This window comes from Stegodyphus dumicola, chromosome 8 (assembly GCF_044657685.1).
Source record: "Stegodyphus dumicola isolate Sdum_Otavi_A_Nest chromosome 8, ASM4465768v1".
NCBI lineage: Eukaryota > Metazoa > Arthropoda > Arachnida > Araneae > Eresidae > Stegodyphus > Stegodyphus dumicola.
The window spans coordinates 7,664,691-7,683,555 of record NC_140775.1 but is presented as its reverse complement, the minus strand read 5'-3'; the positions used below and the strand labels follow the sequence as shown (position 1 = coordinate 7,683,555).

Sequence of the window (18,865 nt, the reverse complement as noted above, 5' to 3'; positions counted from 1 at the left end):
TTCTCCGTACCCTGCTCTGAAGCACCGGCGATCCCTACGTGGTGACCAAAACATTGGGTCATTTACCATTGAGTTCTATGGGATTTGACGCGTTCAGATGTAAATATTTTGTAATTACGTAGCAAATATACATATAAATGTATATATTTTCTTTTTCTACAACACTTCAGAGTCCTAAGTATGTGAAAACAACATATTTTTAAACAACATTTCATTCTGAACGGAATTAAATGCTATACTTTTCCCAGGACAGTTTTCTCAGAATGGTTTAATTTGAATGAAATATTTTCACAAGTTTTCGTTAATTACATTAGAAAAAAAAATTAAGGTAATTCGATTTTATTCGGTTAAGGTAAAAAAAATTAAGATCAAAGTTTATTGTATTATTAATATTAAAATTATGCATTATTTCTTTTCTATTTATAGAGCTTCCTAAAATACTTTCTTAAATAGGACATGATTTTTTGGCTTCTTTTAAATCGAAAAATGTAAGTCAATTTATAATTAATGCTCTATTCGGTTCATTTTAAATTAGAGAATTACTAGGAATTAGCGAAATACTTTAAATAAGTATTTCGCTAATTCCTAATAATTAAATAGGTATTAAATAGTATTTGACTTTCTCTGAACATTTCTGAAAGGGAATAAAATAAGTTTTTTTTTTTAAGTATTATTTAAAACTTGTAACCGAGTTATTATAAAATGTAAAGGGAATAATTCTTTTAATTATACTCAGATTTTTTTTTACCCTTCATTTCAACAATACATATTCCAAAAACTCTTTATTACGTTCTTAAGTGCGCATCTCATAGCATTTGCTTTACAATACCTTTTAACAGATTGCTTTCCAATACGAACAATTCTTGCTTAAATAGTTTTATAACGTATTTGTCAACAGGATTTCAATTTATGTTTACAATTCAATATTAAGGTTATTATATATTTAGATAACATTTATAATCACTATAAATTAGATACATTTAATCATTAGATTTCTTCACAGTACTTTCACAGTTGTTTATAAGTGAATAAATTCTTCATTTCAAATACATTTATAAATAATTTAATAAATATTTAAGTATTTTGTCAAAGGCAGATACATGCTTTTATTTCCGGCATGTGCAAATCTTTAATTTCTGTGCATTCACTATATTTTTCGTGTAAAGTAATTTACACTAATTTAGCATACACCCGAAAGTTTTACATAAAAAATATATGAATATAATTTGAATGAAAATTATAAATATTTTTAATACCCACTCAAAGATCAGTTTTTCTTCAAAATTCCTCCACGATGGCATCTCTCTTTAGGCAGATAGCCCTTGCATGCGTTACTCTAATAAAAACTTAATCTGACCTATGTGCCTAATTACAAATATTTTAACATACATAATTTTATATTTACATTTAGTCATCAAGTTTCAAACTTTTCAAATCTTCTAGAAAATAAATTTTGGCAGATCTCTTTTAGCAATTTTCTTAAAATCTATATTTTGTAGTGCAACAGCTTAGAATTTTATAAAACAAATTCATAATCAAAATCGCTGTTGTTAGTTATCGAAAAATAACCAAGATGTGATTTTTGCGTAAATGTCAGTAAACTATACAAATTGCTATTATCCATCACACTATGAATGTTTCTTTCATGCGAGAGTGTCCCTTTTTCGATTTCTATGGAACTGTCGTGTGTCGAAATACTATCAGAATCTTGTCAAGCGAGCTTCTGAATGTAAACAAAGAACACCCCGTCTGGTGACCCAAGCTTCAAAGCAGTGCTTCACTTCTAGCGCGAAATGGCCCCTCCTCCCTTTCCTACCTCCATGGGCGTAGCGAGGGGGGCAAGGGGGTGTATGATGCCCCAGGCGCCGCTCGCAGAGGGGCGCCCAATGGTCTCCAAACAAGATTTTCATCATATCACCGTGTTTTTCGAGGGGGGCGCCAGTTATGCTCGCTACTCCACTGTTCGTGAAGTACTTTGTAGGGAAACCCGCATGGTATGAAATATGAAAATGTCCTTGGAACCAGCCCATTCTTTAGAATTTGAATGTTAGAACTACCAGTGTTTAGGGGTCTTTGCGTTTGGCATTAATTAAATATCATTAAAAACTAGAAATTTAACTTTTTAATTAAAATCTAGAACTTGTACCCCTTCTTGCGAAGACTGCATTTGAAATCCCAGTTCTTGCCGACAAGAACCTTCCAGCGTATATTCAGGATAAAAGCTGAACGCGATATTCACGGATCCCACGTTCAGATGGTTATTCTTTCTTTCAGGTGTATTGACCTTATTTCTTTAAAATTTTAAATTACTTTCAAATTAAATTCAAAACTTTCAGACCGATTTGGCGGTAAATTTACCCGAAAAACATTTGACGTCCTGAAAATATTAAGTGTGAATAGTTAACATTAACAGGTCAATTACAGAATTAAACATTTAATACGACACCTTTCTCAAAACTAGCTTTTAAGAAATGCGTTTATGCTGTACTCAAATATACACGAAACAAAATTATCAAAGCTCTAAAACTATCATTTTAGATGATTCTATACTAGAATATGTATAGTTTTCGTATTGCATCATCCATTTCCTAATTTTTGGTGTCTACTTACTATTCTAGAATATTTTCATTTGTAAAATGTATGTAACGACTTGCCAAAACATCCTGGAAAATCAGTTTTAGTTATCTTACGAATCTGATTTTCCAAGGTATTTACTCCCCGATGAACCAATTTTTCCTTATTCTGCTCGGCCCAAAAAGGTCGACAGGATAAGACGTAAACTCCGGTAGTTTGCCTCGGAATCAAAAGCGACAATTAGCCATACGGGTAGGTTCTTGGCTTCTCACGTGTAACGTGAACACAAGCCATGTCTAGTTTTCTGATAACCGTAGCAGGCTGTTATCAAGTTACACATCCAGGTATTTGTACGTTGTACATTACAGTTTATTTCTAGTCAGTGTTTCAAACTGCGTGCATAACTTCAGCACTGAAACATGCATTCAAACAGTTGTACACTTGTATAAACAGATGTGAAATCTTGAACAACTTCTACATCCCATTTTTAACACCAACCTGGGTAATACTGCATTCCCTCTGTAAGAGGGATGTAGAACTGGTGAAGCGGATTTTCGGGAATTTATTTTTGGTTTTCAAAAATGAAAAATTTGCCTTTCGAATTTTAATTACACCTAATTACGCTTTAGACTTTTAATATTTATATTTATCTTAAACATGAAAGTGGCTAAGACAAGCGATCGGCGGCTACTACAACTTTTCTATGTAAAAATTATGACTTGTTTAAATTATCAATTAAGAGTTAATAAATTGGGTTTAAAACAGTAAAAATTCTTCGAAAACAGTTTAAAATCTATTCAGAAAGCTGCTTTTCAGATCAGTAGCAGAAACGCACATCTAACAATATAGGCAGTTGCACACCGAGAAAATTAAAGATTACATACTCTAAAATATACATTAGCTATCGTCTGAATAAAAAATAAAGCTACCATCTACGACATATAAAGGACGAAAATTCATGCGCAGGAAAATGAACTGCACAGGGTAGCGAAAGTGCTAAACAATTAAACTTTTCCCAAAATATTAGGCTGGAGTTAAGATACGCTGGGGGAAATTTCATGAGAATAACAGCTCTGACAGGTTGAAAATTAATGATGCTAGAAGTGCGGTTGGCATGTTAAATAGTGGCTTTCTTTAAATGTGTACATAAACCATTTTGGAGGAACCGTCACTGTCACAGGAAGAGAACCTTGCGCAATATATGAACAGGGACGATAATCAGAGTGGCTTCTTTCGTTCATTTGGTTATAACAAAACACTAATGGGAGGGATGCCTTCGTTGAGGAATTAATAAAGAAAACTGGGAAAACCACGTTACACATCGGAAAACCTCAAAATGCCTATGCAGCCAGTCTCTTCGCTTGGAGTCGAACCCAGATTGAAGTACCAGTTGTCAGGAGTTTTAACCATTGACCGCTAGTGGGTTAGTGAAATGACTGAAAACAGAACATTTGCAGACTAACTGAACGTGTGGCAACGCATGCATCAAGAACTCCATGAAAAGCTTCGGCTCGCTGAATCACTAAACAGCTTATCGCTGAAGAATGATAAATTTTGGCTTTCAGCACAGAATGCATATATGCATTCAAATAGGGTGTGATTATGCAGCTTCGGAAACTAGCTCAAACATTTCACTGTGAAGGACAAAGCTTCCTCCTTGCCTAGCATAGGTATACATGCTCAGAAATAGATTGGATTATTATATAGAGAAACACGCTTGGGCTACCTACCTAAGAGGAGGTATGCCTTCGTGAAGTATTTTAAGGGAAAAAAGGCCCGTATTGGCATTACACGTGGAGAAGGCCACGAAAACTCATGCAGCCAGTCCGGTCACCAGGATTTGAACTTTGATAATTACCAGTGTTCACTTATTTTATCAGTCGGCTGCTGGCGTTCTGTACTTATTCCTGTTTTGGTACGATTTCATTAACAAATACCGTTTAAAGGAAGAGTAATCCACTAAATACCCCTTAGATTCGGGAGTTCCTGCTGAAATAACATGAAAGGAAAATTCTGTGCTGCCAAACTATAGTCATAAGAACATTTCTAATATGCCAGTGATTATCGGCATAAAACTTAACTTGCGGAGTAAAGTCAATAAAATCACTTCATCTAGTCATGACTATTGCCGTATAAAATGATTACCCGGATGCTATTAAAAATACGAAGAAAATAAATTGAAAAATAACAATCTGAACAACAAAAACAGCTTTATCGCTTATTTCTCAAGGAATGTATAATATACTAACTTATTACGTATGTTTTTATCAAGAACAAACCTCGCAAAATGTAACAAAATAAACCTCATAAAATATACTTCGTCTTTGTAGCAGCTCTTGGACTTTTCATACATAAATGTATTTCTGCTGTCATTTATCTGTCAACCTGATTTTTATTTAAGAGGCATATGTTGCTGCATTTAAATCGAATGAATGAGAATTCCCAAGTGTCGCATAAAAATATAATTAAAGACCCAAGTTCGAAAATAATCGAGGACATGAATTAGACTCCCAGATGGTTATTCGGGAAAGGAATGGTTTGGTTCATTTGAATATGGCAAAGCACTTGAGGGCTCTCTGCCTAAGAGAAGGGATGCTTTCGGGAAGGACTTTCCAAAGAAATTGCCCGTTAACACATTAGACATTGGGAAAACTACGAAAACACCAATATAGTCAACCCGTTCGCCAGGGTTCAAACCCCGAATCGAACTACCAGTGTTCAGCGATTTTGCCCCTTTTCGGAATTTAGAGATTACGCGCACATTGATTTAACGTTTAGAAAACTATGAAAATTTGCCGCCGACAGCACCAAGATGATAGGAATCGAGCTTTGGATATGTTTAGGCCCCAAGGCCGTAACCAAACGTACAGCGAGGAAAAAGTACTTACGAGTCATGCGTTAAATTTTTAACCCCACTTATTTTAGATTAGCTTATTGTTTATAATACATTTCAAAACGGGAAAATCAAACGCTTAAAAGTGAAGATTTTGCGATAAATTAACAATTTTTTAATGCACAAAAAATGCTTAGAATATAAAGGGAAAATATTCACGCCCTTTTAAATGTTCCGATTTTCTTGTACAGAAATTTTTACTGTAGCTACAGGTGACGGAGGACGGGGACGCCTGGTGTTTAACGGAGGTAAACAGGCACATGTCCCACGCCCTCCCCTATATAGATACAAGAACTCCCTGGGGTCCCACAAGGGCGCACCGGGCGTTACTGAGCCTTCATGAAAAAGTTTACATGGCCATACAGGGGCTATTCCAGTTTGACATTGGTTATGTACAGATTCTTATGTTAATGGTTGACCTGGGTGTTCATAGGCCATAATGCATACATGAAACATTACATACATGATATATGACATTAAACTTATACATAATACTTCCATGAATTAGTACATACATACTTTACACTTCACATGACATAAGACTACACATACATAATGCATGACATTAATCTACACTTATTAGAGTTATAACCTGACTGTATACTACGTTAAGCTAATTGTATTGCGAACTTGCTAAGTTACTTTTTAACTGGATTACTTATAGTTTACATTATTGCTATTACTTCTTAAATGACATTATGCTATATAACAAGATAGGCACACATACTTTGCCTTATAATCATATATGCGTTACTTAAAATAATACACATGGGGCACGCGTTACACGCGCTAATGACTACATTACCGATTACGTTATGTTAAAAGTACACATAGTTCGACGTATTACACTCATTGATTAAATTACATTACACTATTACTTACATTACTTACATTACACAGTTACTTATACACTTACTTATTTACAATTTTAGACATAACACCTGCTAAGTTACAATAGAGATAGAATTATTGCGCTGTGTATGCTATTATTCCTATGTTGGTTGGCAGACATCCTGCCCTAGGGCGCTCAGCTGCTGTATAATTTTACATATATTTCTTATCGCAGGTGCGTGTTTGATGATGAACCTCTTGTAAGGTACTATATCCGTAGTGGGATATGGTAGGTGATGGCTCGTAGTGGTCGGGGGAGCCAATTTCCCCCCACACACACACGCTTCTGTCATGGAGATAGCACGCTGTAGCTACAGCTAGTTATTTCCGATTGCTTTACATGTTGCTTGTATAAATGTTCTGAGAGCCAAAACATAATAAAGTGAAGGACTTTCTATGGGCAGTTCATTCGTATCCACGTTACACATGTGGAAAAACACGAAGACGCCCATGCAACCGTTTGCCTGAAATTAAAATTAGGTCGAAATACCAGCGTTCAGCGACTTCACCGGTCGGCTACTCGTTCCCGCAATCGGATAGATGGAATTTGGCGTAAAGGAAAGCTGTCGAAGCCCCGAAGAATATACAAGCAACGGGAAAATAACTATGGAAATTTAATGGCGTGGTGGAGTGTTGAAAGCTGCGTAATTAAACTTTCAGATTATTGTTGGTATTTTAAAGATTTGAGCGTTTTAAAATGAAATTAGGAACAGCTGCCCAAAACGTTTTTTTTTCTAAGTATTTTTACATTCAACAAAATAATCCTCCTTACATAAAGCTCAAACTGAAGGAACGCCCGATATGAAACTCGGCTGCAATGCACTACGTTCTAGAAACTTCACATCAGACATTAACCCAATCGAATGTACTGGAAAGAAAAAAATGCTCAATATGAAATAAATACGGCCTTAAGAATAATTTAGAATAACAGAGAAAAATTAAAGAAATACACTTGAATTTGGTAAAGTAAACATTTTTAAACTGTTACTTCAACAAAAGTCATTGCATTAAGGCATTGCAAACGTTTCAATATTAGCATAATGTTACGTGTACTAATACTTTTACCATTAACTTTCAATTACAAGCGAAGATAGCTTTAAATTTTATTACCTGCATGTTAATTGCGTTAAATGCGCCAATGTTTTTGAGATGGTTTCATTCATTTAAATATGAATCACCATATTAATATTTAAAACACTTCAAAAAATTGTTTTTTTTTTATCATACCACGTGTATAATATTTTCTCTATGCTGTAAATCAAAGTACGAAGTTTGGAATAATAGTTCGATTAGGAAAACGCTAGATATTCTGTAGTTATCAGATTAATTCTGGAGACTAAAAGTAAATGATTTAGTAGATAAGGTTACAAAAAAAGCACCTTTTGTCCGAAAGATAAATTTAGCCGATTATCAAAAATGTTTTAGATTTCATCAACGAAAAACAATCGAAAATATTTCACACTCTGGAAGTTATATTGTAAAAAAGATATCGATGAATTTGGTAAATAAAACGACTGTTTACTCAAGATGTTTTAGTACTCTTTTCCAGTGTAGATGCAAGGTAATTTTCACGTATACAACAGAAAAATAGTGAAAATCAAATGCAATTAATTGCATTTCCAAATATTAATCTAAAACTAAGTAACATTCCAGCTCAGACTGATATTGGATTCACGTAAAAATTATGTATTTCAAGGTCTGCAGGCTGGCTAAACAGCCATCTGCTCCGAAATAACTCCGAATAAAAAATTCCAGCCCCATTTTTAGTTCCGATGAAAGGGCCTATAAAATACAAACGAATGGCTGCCGAAGATTAACCAGTTAGCCGTGGGTAATCTCATTGAAACAGGTACGGCCTACTCTCAAAGCTAGGTGAAGATTATTTTTAGTGGCAGCCTACCTTTAGCAGACAATTTGCATGTTCAAGATTGAGTGGATTCAAGATTTAATGATTGAATGGATTCAAGATTGAATTGACTGACACAATGGCAGTTATGAGACGAAAAAGAAATACGGATTATGTACAGTTCGGTATTTAATCTGAATTTACTGGTTTATGACAAGCACACTATAGTTACCACGTGGTCCTCTATGAAATTTTACAATATAATCAATATTTTCCTTTTCAGACTTTAAAATATTCTGCTTTGTTACAGTCTAATAAAATAATCGCAATTTTATACCGTTTAGGCAGTTTAAGATTTTTAATACCAAATAGAAGATTTTATGGATTATATTAATTTACATCTAGCACATTCGAGTTTAAACACATATGCGGAGGGTCAATTTCAATATGGGAAAGGGCTCGAGCGCTATCTGCCTAAGGAAAAGGATGCATTCGTGGAGGATTTTCTAAAAGTGTTGTATATGCCAAAACACCAAGGGTCGAATACGACAAAGCACTAAAAAATGCGGCACAATGATAAAGGTGCGCAGATAGTTTATTTGAATATCACAAAGCGCTCGAGGGCTTTCTGCCTTCGTGGAGGACTTTCTAAAGGAAACTTCCTCCTACCCGTGTTATATGTGGATTAGTTTGGTTTATTTGATGACTGCAAATTACGAGAGGTCCATCTACCTAAGAAGAGAGATTAATTTAGTGGAAAACTAAGAGAAACTGGCTCGTAATCCACGTTACACACGGGATGAACCACGGAAACGCCCATGCAGCCAGCTCATTTGCTGAAATTCAAACCGCGAACCGAACTGGCAGTGTTTAGCGAATCAGGATACGTACAAAAGTTATAAAACTTTTATTAAAGATCAGATGAGCACGAACAGACTGAACTGAAGCACTCAAGCAAAGCATTTGAGGCTGTCCAAGAAAGAATGCCTTTGTGGAGGACATTAAGGTAAATTGTGTCATTTGCGGGGCACAAAAAAACAAACTCCCATGCAGCCAGCACGTTTGCCGAGATTTAAACCCAAGTCTAATTATTAGCATTCTTACTACTCGGCTGCTGGTGGGCCTAGAACTGGACGCAACTGAAAGTACGTCGTAATTCCTGGTAATGATTGTCAGAGTCCTCTTGTTGAGGGAAAATGTTGAGCTGGTGATAATCATCTCGTCATTATTCGTGTAATTAATTTACAGAAAGTTAAATGCAATCCACTTTTTGCGTCAGCATTAAAGTAAAACTGATAACTTTCACTTCGCGTATGATCTATCAGGAAATAAAAAAAATTTCAACCAATTTGAAAAATGCCATTTTACAAGTACATTAATCAAATTTGTTTGCAAGCAAACCGGAAAATCCAATCAGCGGCGTACCTCGAAAAAGATTCCCGAAACTCATCGCCAGTGCGTTAAGTAAAACTCGGGTTGGGCGCACAAAACCACTCGAATACTAGATCTGCAAACTGATACAGATTTAACCAAGATTTATAGAAATAATTACATGAAAGTAGATTCAAAATGACGTGCAGATATTCATAAACGTATTTCTAGATTCGAAACCTTGTCAGTTTTCAGAATAGATTTTAGTCGTAGAATACGTTACAAAGCAAAAAAGTAAAACTATCAGTTTACAAGTTACTGATTTCAGGTAGAATTTCGGCGTTACCAACATATATTCTACGAATCTAATCATTGCATATCGTGAATAAAATTTAGAATTTGAAATATGTTTCTTACATGCATTATCAACTATTCGAGTTTCCAACTAAAATTTGTATTCCTCAAAAAAAATGTAACTTGTTTGAGTCGTTTGAGTTTAAAATGTGGTTTTCTGCACCGCTGTATGCTGTGACCAATTTCCTTACTTCGATGACACCTTCAGTTTGGTTTTACCATTATAGATGCACGGTTTTATTGCTTGGATTGGATTATTGTAATTTGGCACAAAACCTGTCAAGGTTACCTGCGCTAGACAAATGGTAACAATGCAATTAGTCATTTTAAAAGCCAATATCTTTTAAAAACAGAATCAAATTACGATGGTGTGTTTTTCCTATTAAATTTACCAAGTCCAGTTCTGAACAATTAAAATTGTTTTTGGCGAAAATAATTAAAACTCTGGCATTCCATTAAGATGTCATGGACTGTCAGATCTGCATTGCAGTTTGGGCAGCTGGGATTCTCTTCTCCCTTCAGAAGATACTCGTGGGTCAGGCGACAATGGCCAATTCTCAGTCGAGTCAAGAGAACATCCCCCCTTCTATTAACCATACACGGCCAGTATCCAATGGTGGGTTTTACATTTCTCAGCTTGTTATATACTTTGTCATCCCATTGCTTCTGCCATTTGCTGAGAATTTTGCTTTGACAAACCCTTTGATGTCTGCTAGTGGAATCTGAAGATTGTACATTCGGTTTTATTGAAATTCAAGAATCTGGTATCCCATTTCTATAATCCGAATTTGTAATACATCTACCAGTCTTCTCTGTAGGGAAGATTTGTAAAAACGTTTCGGGTATTTATTCACTTTCAATTACTCTCCTAGTCGAATTGAATTATATAGTTAGTTTCAGTTGAAACCTTAACACTGCAAATAAACATCTTCGTTCTCATTTCAGTTTTTAATTTCTTGCCCAGAAACAATAGAAACAAAGGTACATTCTACACATACAAAAAAAGACATTTCTATTATCTCGTTCTACAAGGTCGATTGACCAAATTAGAGTCTCATGCCTTGAAAGCGTGACTTACTATTCTAACAAGGGCATTTCGACAGAATCCGACTGAAATGACATACCTTTCTCCCATATTTCGATTTTACGATTCAAACAGTATACATATTCAGTTTTGTAAAATTTGGTGAGTAACTTACCAATAAATTTAAAAATTTATCTTGGCGTACTCTTCTCAGTTGCGCCAAGAATTCGCATCGCGAAATTCTTAATTTATGGTAACCTACTTCCTTTCACTGTACACGAGTGAAAAAAGGTGCCATGGCTCATTCTTTCAAAAAGTTTTAAGTTCATAAAACACATTAGTAATTATTATCGCTTATAACAGATATACCAAATTTCAAAACGCGCTGATAAATTCATGTACATGTTGGGAAGTTTGAATAAGAACTCATTTTTTGCAGGTATACTTAGAAATACATCTGCTTAAGGCCATTGCAAAAATTTTTAAAATTATAATTAAAGTGTTTTTCGAAAAATTTATAAAAAATTACTAAAAATATAAATAAAATCATATCTGCAAATTTTATTTAGGTTGATACTAAATTTTCGAACTGCAAAAGAATGAATCAAGTTTAATAAAAAGGCAATTACATATCAAATTGAATTAGCATTAAAGAGCTAAATTTCCGAGAGGTAATTTAAAATCTACTCGTGCGAATTTTTATAGAACTTGGCATAATCACAATCTATAAAAATTCAAACTAATATGGAAAGATCGGTATATTATTTCAGGAAAGTTATTTAATGTCAAAATACCTCTGTTAGAACAATGCTGTGTATAAATACAGCATATATCCGGCCCACCAGCGGCCGAGCGGTGGTAGTTCGGTCCGAGGTTCGAATCCCGTGAAGGGGCTGGCTGCATGGGCGTTTTCGTGGTTTTCCCCATGTGTAACGTATATACGAGCCAGTTTCCCTTAGAAAGTCTTCCACAGGCAGATAGCCCTCGAGGCTTTGCCATAATCACACACATAGCATATATTTTAAGTCTCGGTTTCGAGACATGACAAACAAGAGTTAAATTTCGTCAATACGCCCAGTAGAACGCGAGATTTAGAACTGTACTTTTTTTGTGTGTGCAGAGTACTTACATGTTAATGGAGAACTAATATTCGCCAATAAAAAGCGAATAAATGGCTACTGCGCCACCATAACAAGACATTCGCTATTGCAGGGGTTCCCCCTTGGTGAGAATTTAATAGGTTCAAGGAGGGAAAGAGGTCAGTCATTTATTTTAGAATTTAGTTATAGTTCATGAATAAAATTACTTTTTCTTATTTAATTTATGGAACATTAAAAATAATCTAAATTTAAATAAATGTATATGCATTTTTAGAGTTTTGAAAACACCTACGCTATTGCAATCGTACGACAACCCCATGTTTCAAGCCAGAGTTTTTTAAACAATCGCAGACTTTCAGCCGACTTCGGCTTGGCAATTACCAAAACCAGAAGCGGTGGTCACTTATCATAGAGGCATCTAATACGTAAGCCACCTTTGCCTCCTATGGAGGGAGGGACAGTTACAGCCTTCTCCGAGATACGAACCCCGGCCGTTTGATATCGATCGTCTCCCTTAACCACTATACCGTCTTCGAGGCTAGGTGGTAGTTTTAAGAACATTTTTTTTTATTTAAGGTTTTTTTTTATTTCGGAAGATCATGGGCTGCTATGAGTTGGTTATGGCTTGGTTAATTAAGGCAAAGCATACTAGTATTATCTGCCTAAGGAGAAAATGCCTTCGTGGAGGTCTTTCTAAGGAAAATACATGGGAAAAATCACGGAAACAGCGATGCAACCAGCCCACTTGCTTGGAATCGAAACCTAGGTCCGAACTACCAATATTCAACGACTTTATTTTTCGGCCGCTCATGGTATACACCAAACAATAAAGGTGATTCTATTAGTTTACCAAGAAAATATATCGCTAAGTAACTATCAGTATTACAATTTGCACATTGCGGTGTTCATATGCAAAATACCCAGTTGGTATGAGGCGGAAGAAAAAACGGCGGAAGAAGAAACCTAAGAACTAAACTAAACGAACTAAAGGGCGGAAGAAGAAACCTAAGAATACAGCAAAACACCATTTGAAGTCTTACTTAGAGGAGTTCATGCGGCTCAGAAAACTGCATCGGGAAAAAAAACTTCCGAAGGTACTTGCGTAGAAGCGATTGCTAAACACGAAATAAAGAAATGACTATCAAATTACCACTACAATCCTTTTCCGCTAACATCGGAGTACAGAAATAAAAATTACATTGAAAATTCAAAGTTTGGCAATTTTAATCGCAGAGTGATTATGATTGGATAGTAAAGTTTTAAGATTTCATAAAGTTTAATTATCAGTATTTAATTTCAACTCATATAGTGGATAAATGGTTAGCGATACTAAAAGGCTATTCCAGAATACTCGTGTTAAAATTTTAAAAATGTTACCCGCAGTTCATTCAAATGGATAATGCGATAAATTTAAATCGCAGAAAAAATGCTTTTAGAAAATTAAGTTTTAAAAGGATAGCTTTTCATTTTATAAATTCCCTGCGGCACACCAACTGCTAAACTTATTCCGCAAATACGAAAGTTGTCAGAAAAGCTAAATCGCAGACTATGCGATTGTATTTTACAGATATTATTTCATACTATGTTATTGCCATTACTTACGGAAGTATGTTTAAAGCCAAGATAAAATTATGTACTTATCAAGCTTGAGATTAGTTTAATGCGATTCGCACAATCTTAAGTATAAACATATCCTGAGCCAAAACTGAGAGGAAAAGTTCCGAGATAAAATTTTTAAGATTAGTAACTTGAAATTAGCTTTTAGTTTTGTCTTAAAACTTCAGTGAAAAATCTTGAAGGGTTAAATATTAAAACTTTAATGACGACAAAAAATAAAGGTATCGAACTCGGTGCTAAAACTCAGCTAAAATTTTCCCCACTTCATAAGCATTTCAAAAAGAGAAAAACAGTTTAATGTTTTATGATTTAAGTGTTTTAGTACATGAAAAAGCTTTGAAGTTGTTTTATAGACATAACGAAAGCAGAAAATTTCTGAAATGTGCGACTATTTAATAAATACTATTCAGTAACAATAATCACCCCCCGGCGGTGCTCTTCGACTTTGGGGGCGGAACTGAGCAAAGGCAGGCGCAATCTTTCACTCCTTGCACCGATGAATTTCGTGGGCTTGTTTTAATGATCCTGTCAGATAAATGAGCCAAGTCGCAACATCAGGAGCAATAATTTTAATAATTCGAAATACGACAAAAATCGCTCAATTCTCTCAACTTTAAAAACTTCGCAAAGCTTAAAACACTTAAACGGAGAAAATTTATAACAGTGAACTTAAAAACGTGAAGGAAATGGTGCTTTAGGAATATATTTTTACATTTATCTAAACACAATATTTTTAAGAATACAGTGTTTTAATTCACTTTTCCACGTTTCATGTTTTGTTTCGTAGAGTTGGCACGACACTTTAATGTGTTTATTTTTTACGAAGTTAAACAGAAATTAAATTTAACAGATAGCGTGAAATCTAAAGCCTTGAGCTAAATTTTAGTGCAGGTTTACCTAATAATTAAAGCTAAATTTTCTCCATATTCCGTTTCCAACATTACACAAAAAGTCTCCAAATCATAAGGATAATTATTAACACTTCAGATATTAACTAGAGCCGAATTTACAAAGTGGGAGGCGGTCCCAACTCCTAAACTTTTGAGGGTCCCTCATAACAAAAGGGGAGATTTCCTTTTTATAAGAAAAAAAAAAAAACCATGACAGTGCAAACTTGGAACGCGACTTCTCTCGTGACCGAGATTCGCGCTACTACTTAAATCATTCATTGATATGGATGCATATGAAAATCGTACAGGCGGAGATTACTAATGGGCATGTGATAGAATCTTATTAAACGCTTCACTTCTGCAATTAGAAATTGACCCTTTATATTCAAATTCGATTAAATATGAATAGCATTTAAAAGATAATTTTGCTTTAAAAAACGATGGTTTAAAACCTTGAACATCGATTTACAAATTATAAATTAAGTTTACCTTGAATTACATCACTGATAATAAATATTTGTACCGACTTCATATAGAACTGAATTAGGATACATTTACATTATAACTAATTATAAAAAAATTTCCAGAGGCAAAAAACAATTTTAGTTTTAAAAAAATGCGGTTCTACTTTGAGAAATTGGCCCACTAGCAGCAAAGCGGTAAAGTCCCTGAACACTGGTCGTTCGGTCTTTCTTTCGAATCCCGCAAACGTGCTAGCTGCATGCGCGTTTTCATGGTTTTCCCCATGTGTAACGTGTTAATGCGTGTCAGTTTTCTTTTTAGGAAGTCCTTCACGAAGGCATCCCTTCCTTCCGTGTTGTGCTTTTAGACGGAACACGCAAATAATAATACTTGGAGAAATTTAAACAACTTAAAATGTATCGTTCTATGTATAATTGAACAATCTAGGAAAATTCAAAATTGCTTCCTTAAAATATCTTTTAACAGAAAACTTAGTTCATCTACTTAATTTAAAAAATTAAGACTTCAAAGATACACATTGATTTTCAAATAAGCAATACAGCAAAGGCGTAAATTTTAATTGAAACTCTTCGAACAAAATCTACGCCAAGTAGAAGATTGTTTTGTTTATTTTGACTTCGGCGGGTTTCTTTTCTCCCATCAAACAAGTTGATGTTATAGAGTCAAAAATCTTCTACGCAAGTGCACGATATATATGGAGTTTAAATTTCGGGATTATGAAACCGAAGTGTTAAATAAAACATCATTAAACAAATTTTGATTTCAGCATAAAAATTGCGAAATATATTTTTCTCTAAACAAGTTGTCGAAAAGCGCTAAACTTTCAGGTTTCACAAAACTAAGCCCAAAAACCTGTTAGAATAAGAAATTTGCTTTAACTAGTACTTCTATTATATTATTAACACATTCCGCTATTTTTTTATTTATTTTTTGGAAGTCAAACTGCATTTTACACAAAACTTTACTTGTTAAAATCTACTCGTTACTACTACTATTATCTACTTGTTAAAAGTGATTTTAAAAGGATTACTACCTTTATTATCATGACAATAAAATTTAAAGTCTCCAAATCATAAGGCTAATTATTATAAACCTAAAAACACTTCATATATTAACTAGAGCTGAATTTACAATTTTAAAATTTCGTCAAGTTTATTACAACCGGCCACGTAAGAGCCGTTCTTTTCAATTAATTATTCGTACCGTACATATCTGCACAAAATATAAAGAATTGAATTTCATGCTATAAATTTGCAATACAATATCGATAAATTGAAAAGTCTATATTATAAAGATCAATTTCCATTTATATTTAAAAAATTTGAGCTCTGCAATTTGAAACGCCGTTAATGAAATTAGATGGTAGCTGGTTATTTAACCAAAAAGCAATATATTTAGTTTTTTCTCCTTAAAAATGGAAATACATTACTGAAAAGAATGGCATTAATGCCTACCTATTATTTCGGCATCATGGGGGTCGGGATAATGCTCGACAGATTTAAACAACCGTTCCATGTTTAATCCTCGCGCTCTCTCTCTTCCCGCTCACGATCACCTTCGGCACTCACAGTGAAAGTGATTCTACGGTCTCGTGCGCAACAATTAGATGCGGGAAAAGAGGTCGCCCCTGTCAGATGACGTCACGGGAGCTCCCGCGAGTAGCAAGAATTCGTGTTGCGCAGTAGACAGATTTGGAAAATTATTATTTTGCAGAAATTTGAAATGACCGAAAGTACTTTTTGGGTAACCTGCATCAATGACACAGCAAGTACATGCAAATAAGTCAAAAATTTCGAAATTATTAGCATTATTACTGAAAATAAAATTCACGAAAATCACACTTGTTATAGAACTAGAATAGAATAAATAAATTAAAGTGGATATCTAGAAACTAAGATATGAGCATTGCCCGACTTAACCTAATTGGGGCCCGGAACAAAAACTTCTTTGGGCACCCTCCCCCCCCCTTCTGCTTCACTACTTCAGCAATGAACAGCCAAACTTTATGGAAGTATTTAAATTATTATAATAATAAATTTTCTATTCGATTCCCTCTGACGTGGGGTTTCCGGGGCAACTACCCCGCATGTCCTTGCCTTAGTCAGGCTCTGGATACGAGTAAAGCAAATTCCATAAACATTCATGAATAAAATTTCCTTTTATAATGCAATTTTTACAAATTTAAGGTTTGCATGCATGTGGTGAAGAAAATAAGGTAGAGAAATATAGTTTTACCGTCTCATCGCCGATCATGAGCGCAAACATGTATGCGCCTTTCCGGCCGGGTTATTATTCTCAAAAATGGGCGGAAGGATGGGGACTTTCCCTGGAGCGTAAATCTCTCTTTCCCCGAGAAGAGAAGACCTTCACGTGACCTTTCATTTTCCCAACAAGTAATAACGCCCCTTTTGGACTAGTCTATGTTTTGGCCATGGAGGTAGGAACTAACAAGGAGCCCATATACTGCTTTGAAGCACTGGTGATGCCTTCTTCAAATTCACGTTCTCGAAAATAAGAGTAATTAAGAACGGTTCGAGAGAGAGATTATTGAGCAGTAAAAAAAAAAAATTAGTTCTCTTCGTGTGCTCTCAACAAGTTAACATCAACACAATACCGACTCCTCTGCAGATAAACTCCTCTGCAGTTTTAAAAAATTTTGTGATTTTGTTGTTGAACTGTATGTGTCGTAAGTCCGAAGAAAACGATGCATAAGAATTAAGCTAAAAGAAAAAAGAAATGGGTTAGCAGGAGTGAGTGCAAGAGCAGACTGGTAAATCGCAAGCTCAAGAAGATCGCAGAAAACACCTTAACAAAGAGAGCCTTTTTAGAGCCACCCTTAAAATCTGAAACTTTTCAGACTATTTTTTATTTATTTTATTTTTCCTAAATTCAGCACTCAGCAATTTGTAACGATATTTATATTTTGTAACTGTATAATATTAACTGGTACATAATTGTTATTTCTACTTTAGCGTTATGTATCGTATGCATGTAGCGTTATGTATATAGCGTATTATTAATTCTCGTTTATAATATATAATATATATAGTATATTAACTCGTTAGTATAATAAGTATAATTAGTAACACATAATTACTTCTGATAATTTATGTATAAAATACATGTGAACATGTAAGAGTTCATATCAAAAATTAATTTTGCTTGTTATTCGTTCCTTTTTTAAATAGTACACGGCGATAACGTTTGGTGGCAACATTATTTTATTTGTGTTGCCACACGTTTTTAGCCCAAAGAGGCAACTTTCTACTATACACAGCGTTTCACTTTTCAAATTGTTGCCGTCAAATATTAGAGCCCCGCATTATATTTAAAGAAATTAAATAATGAAGAATCTGCATGAATGTAGGTATGTTTCTCGCACTGTGAAAAAACAACGGTACCAAAAGACATCGAATTTTGAATAACATAGTCCTCCGCTTGAATTTGGAATTTGTTTCATTATTTATTTCAGATTTTATTAAACTTTAACGAATTTTTGGTTGAGAAACTCAACGATTTCAAAGCGAGCAATGGCAACACTGCGAAAAAAAAAAATTATCTCTAGCGCGCGAGACTGTGTATTGGAAATTCTAACGATATGCTCTTTTTAAATTATTTTGCGAAATTGCTGTTTAATTAAATTTTATGTTTTAAGTGCGAGGAACATGGTATTTAATAAATAAAGGTAACACACGAAACGTTAAACAAATTCTCCTTTGGGCGAAATATAGAGGCTGAAAGCTTTCAGATTTTTATTAGTCCAAAAGGGCTTTGCCCTGAAGGACTACTGCTTTCGTTTTGCGATTTTGCGTCGATTCACTA

General features: G+C 34.5%; 1 protein-coding gene across 2 annotated transcripts in view; it reads right to left on the bottom strand.

Moving 5' to 3' along the window:
* The window catches only part of LOC118195594 (beta,beta-carotene 15,15'-dioxygenase-like), a 106,853-nt gene that overhangs the window by 49,522 nt on the left and 38,466 nt on the right, over positions 1–18,865 (bottom strand). Inside the window, exon 1 of one of the 2 annotated variants that reach the window (XM_035366929.2) lies at positions 16,498–16,654. The exons of the other annotated variant lie outside the window; for it this stretch is intronic. Coding sequence (XP_035222820.1) covers positions 16,498–16,558 — 61 coding nt within the window. The 5' untranslated portion in view covers positions 16,559–16,654. Of the gene's footprint in view, positions 1–16,497; positions 16,655–18,865 lie in introns of those variants that run through there. 2 annotated transcript variants of the gene reach the window in all.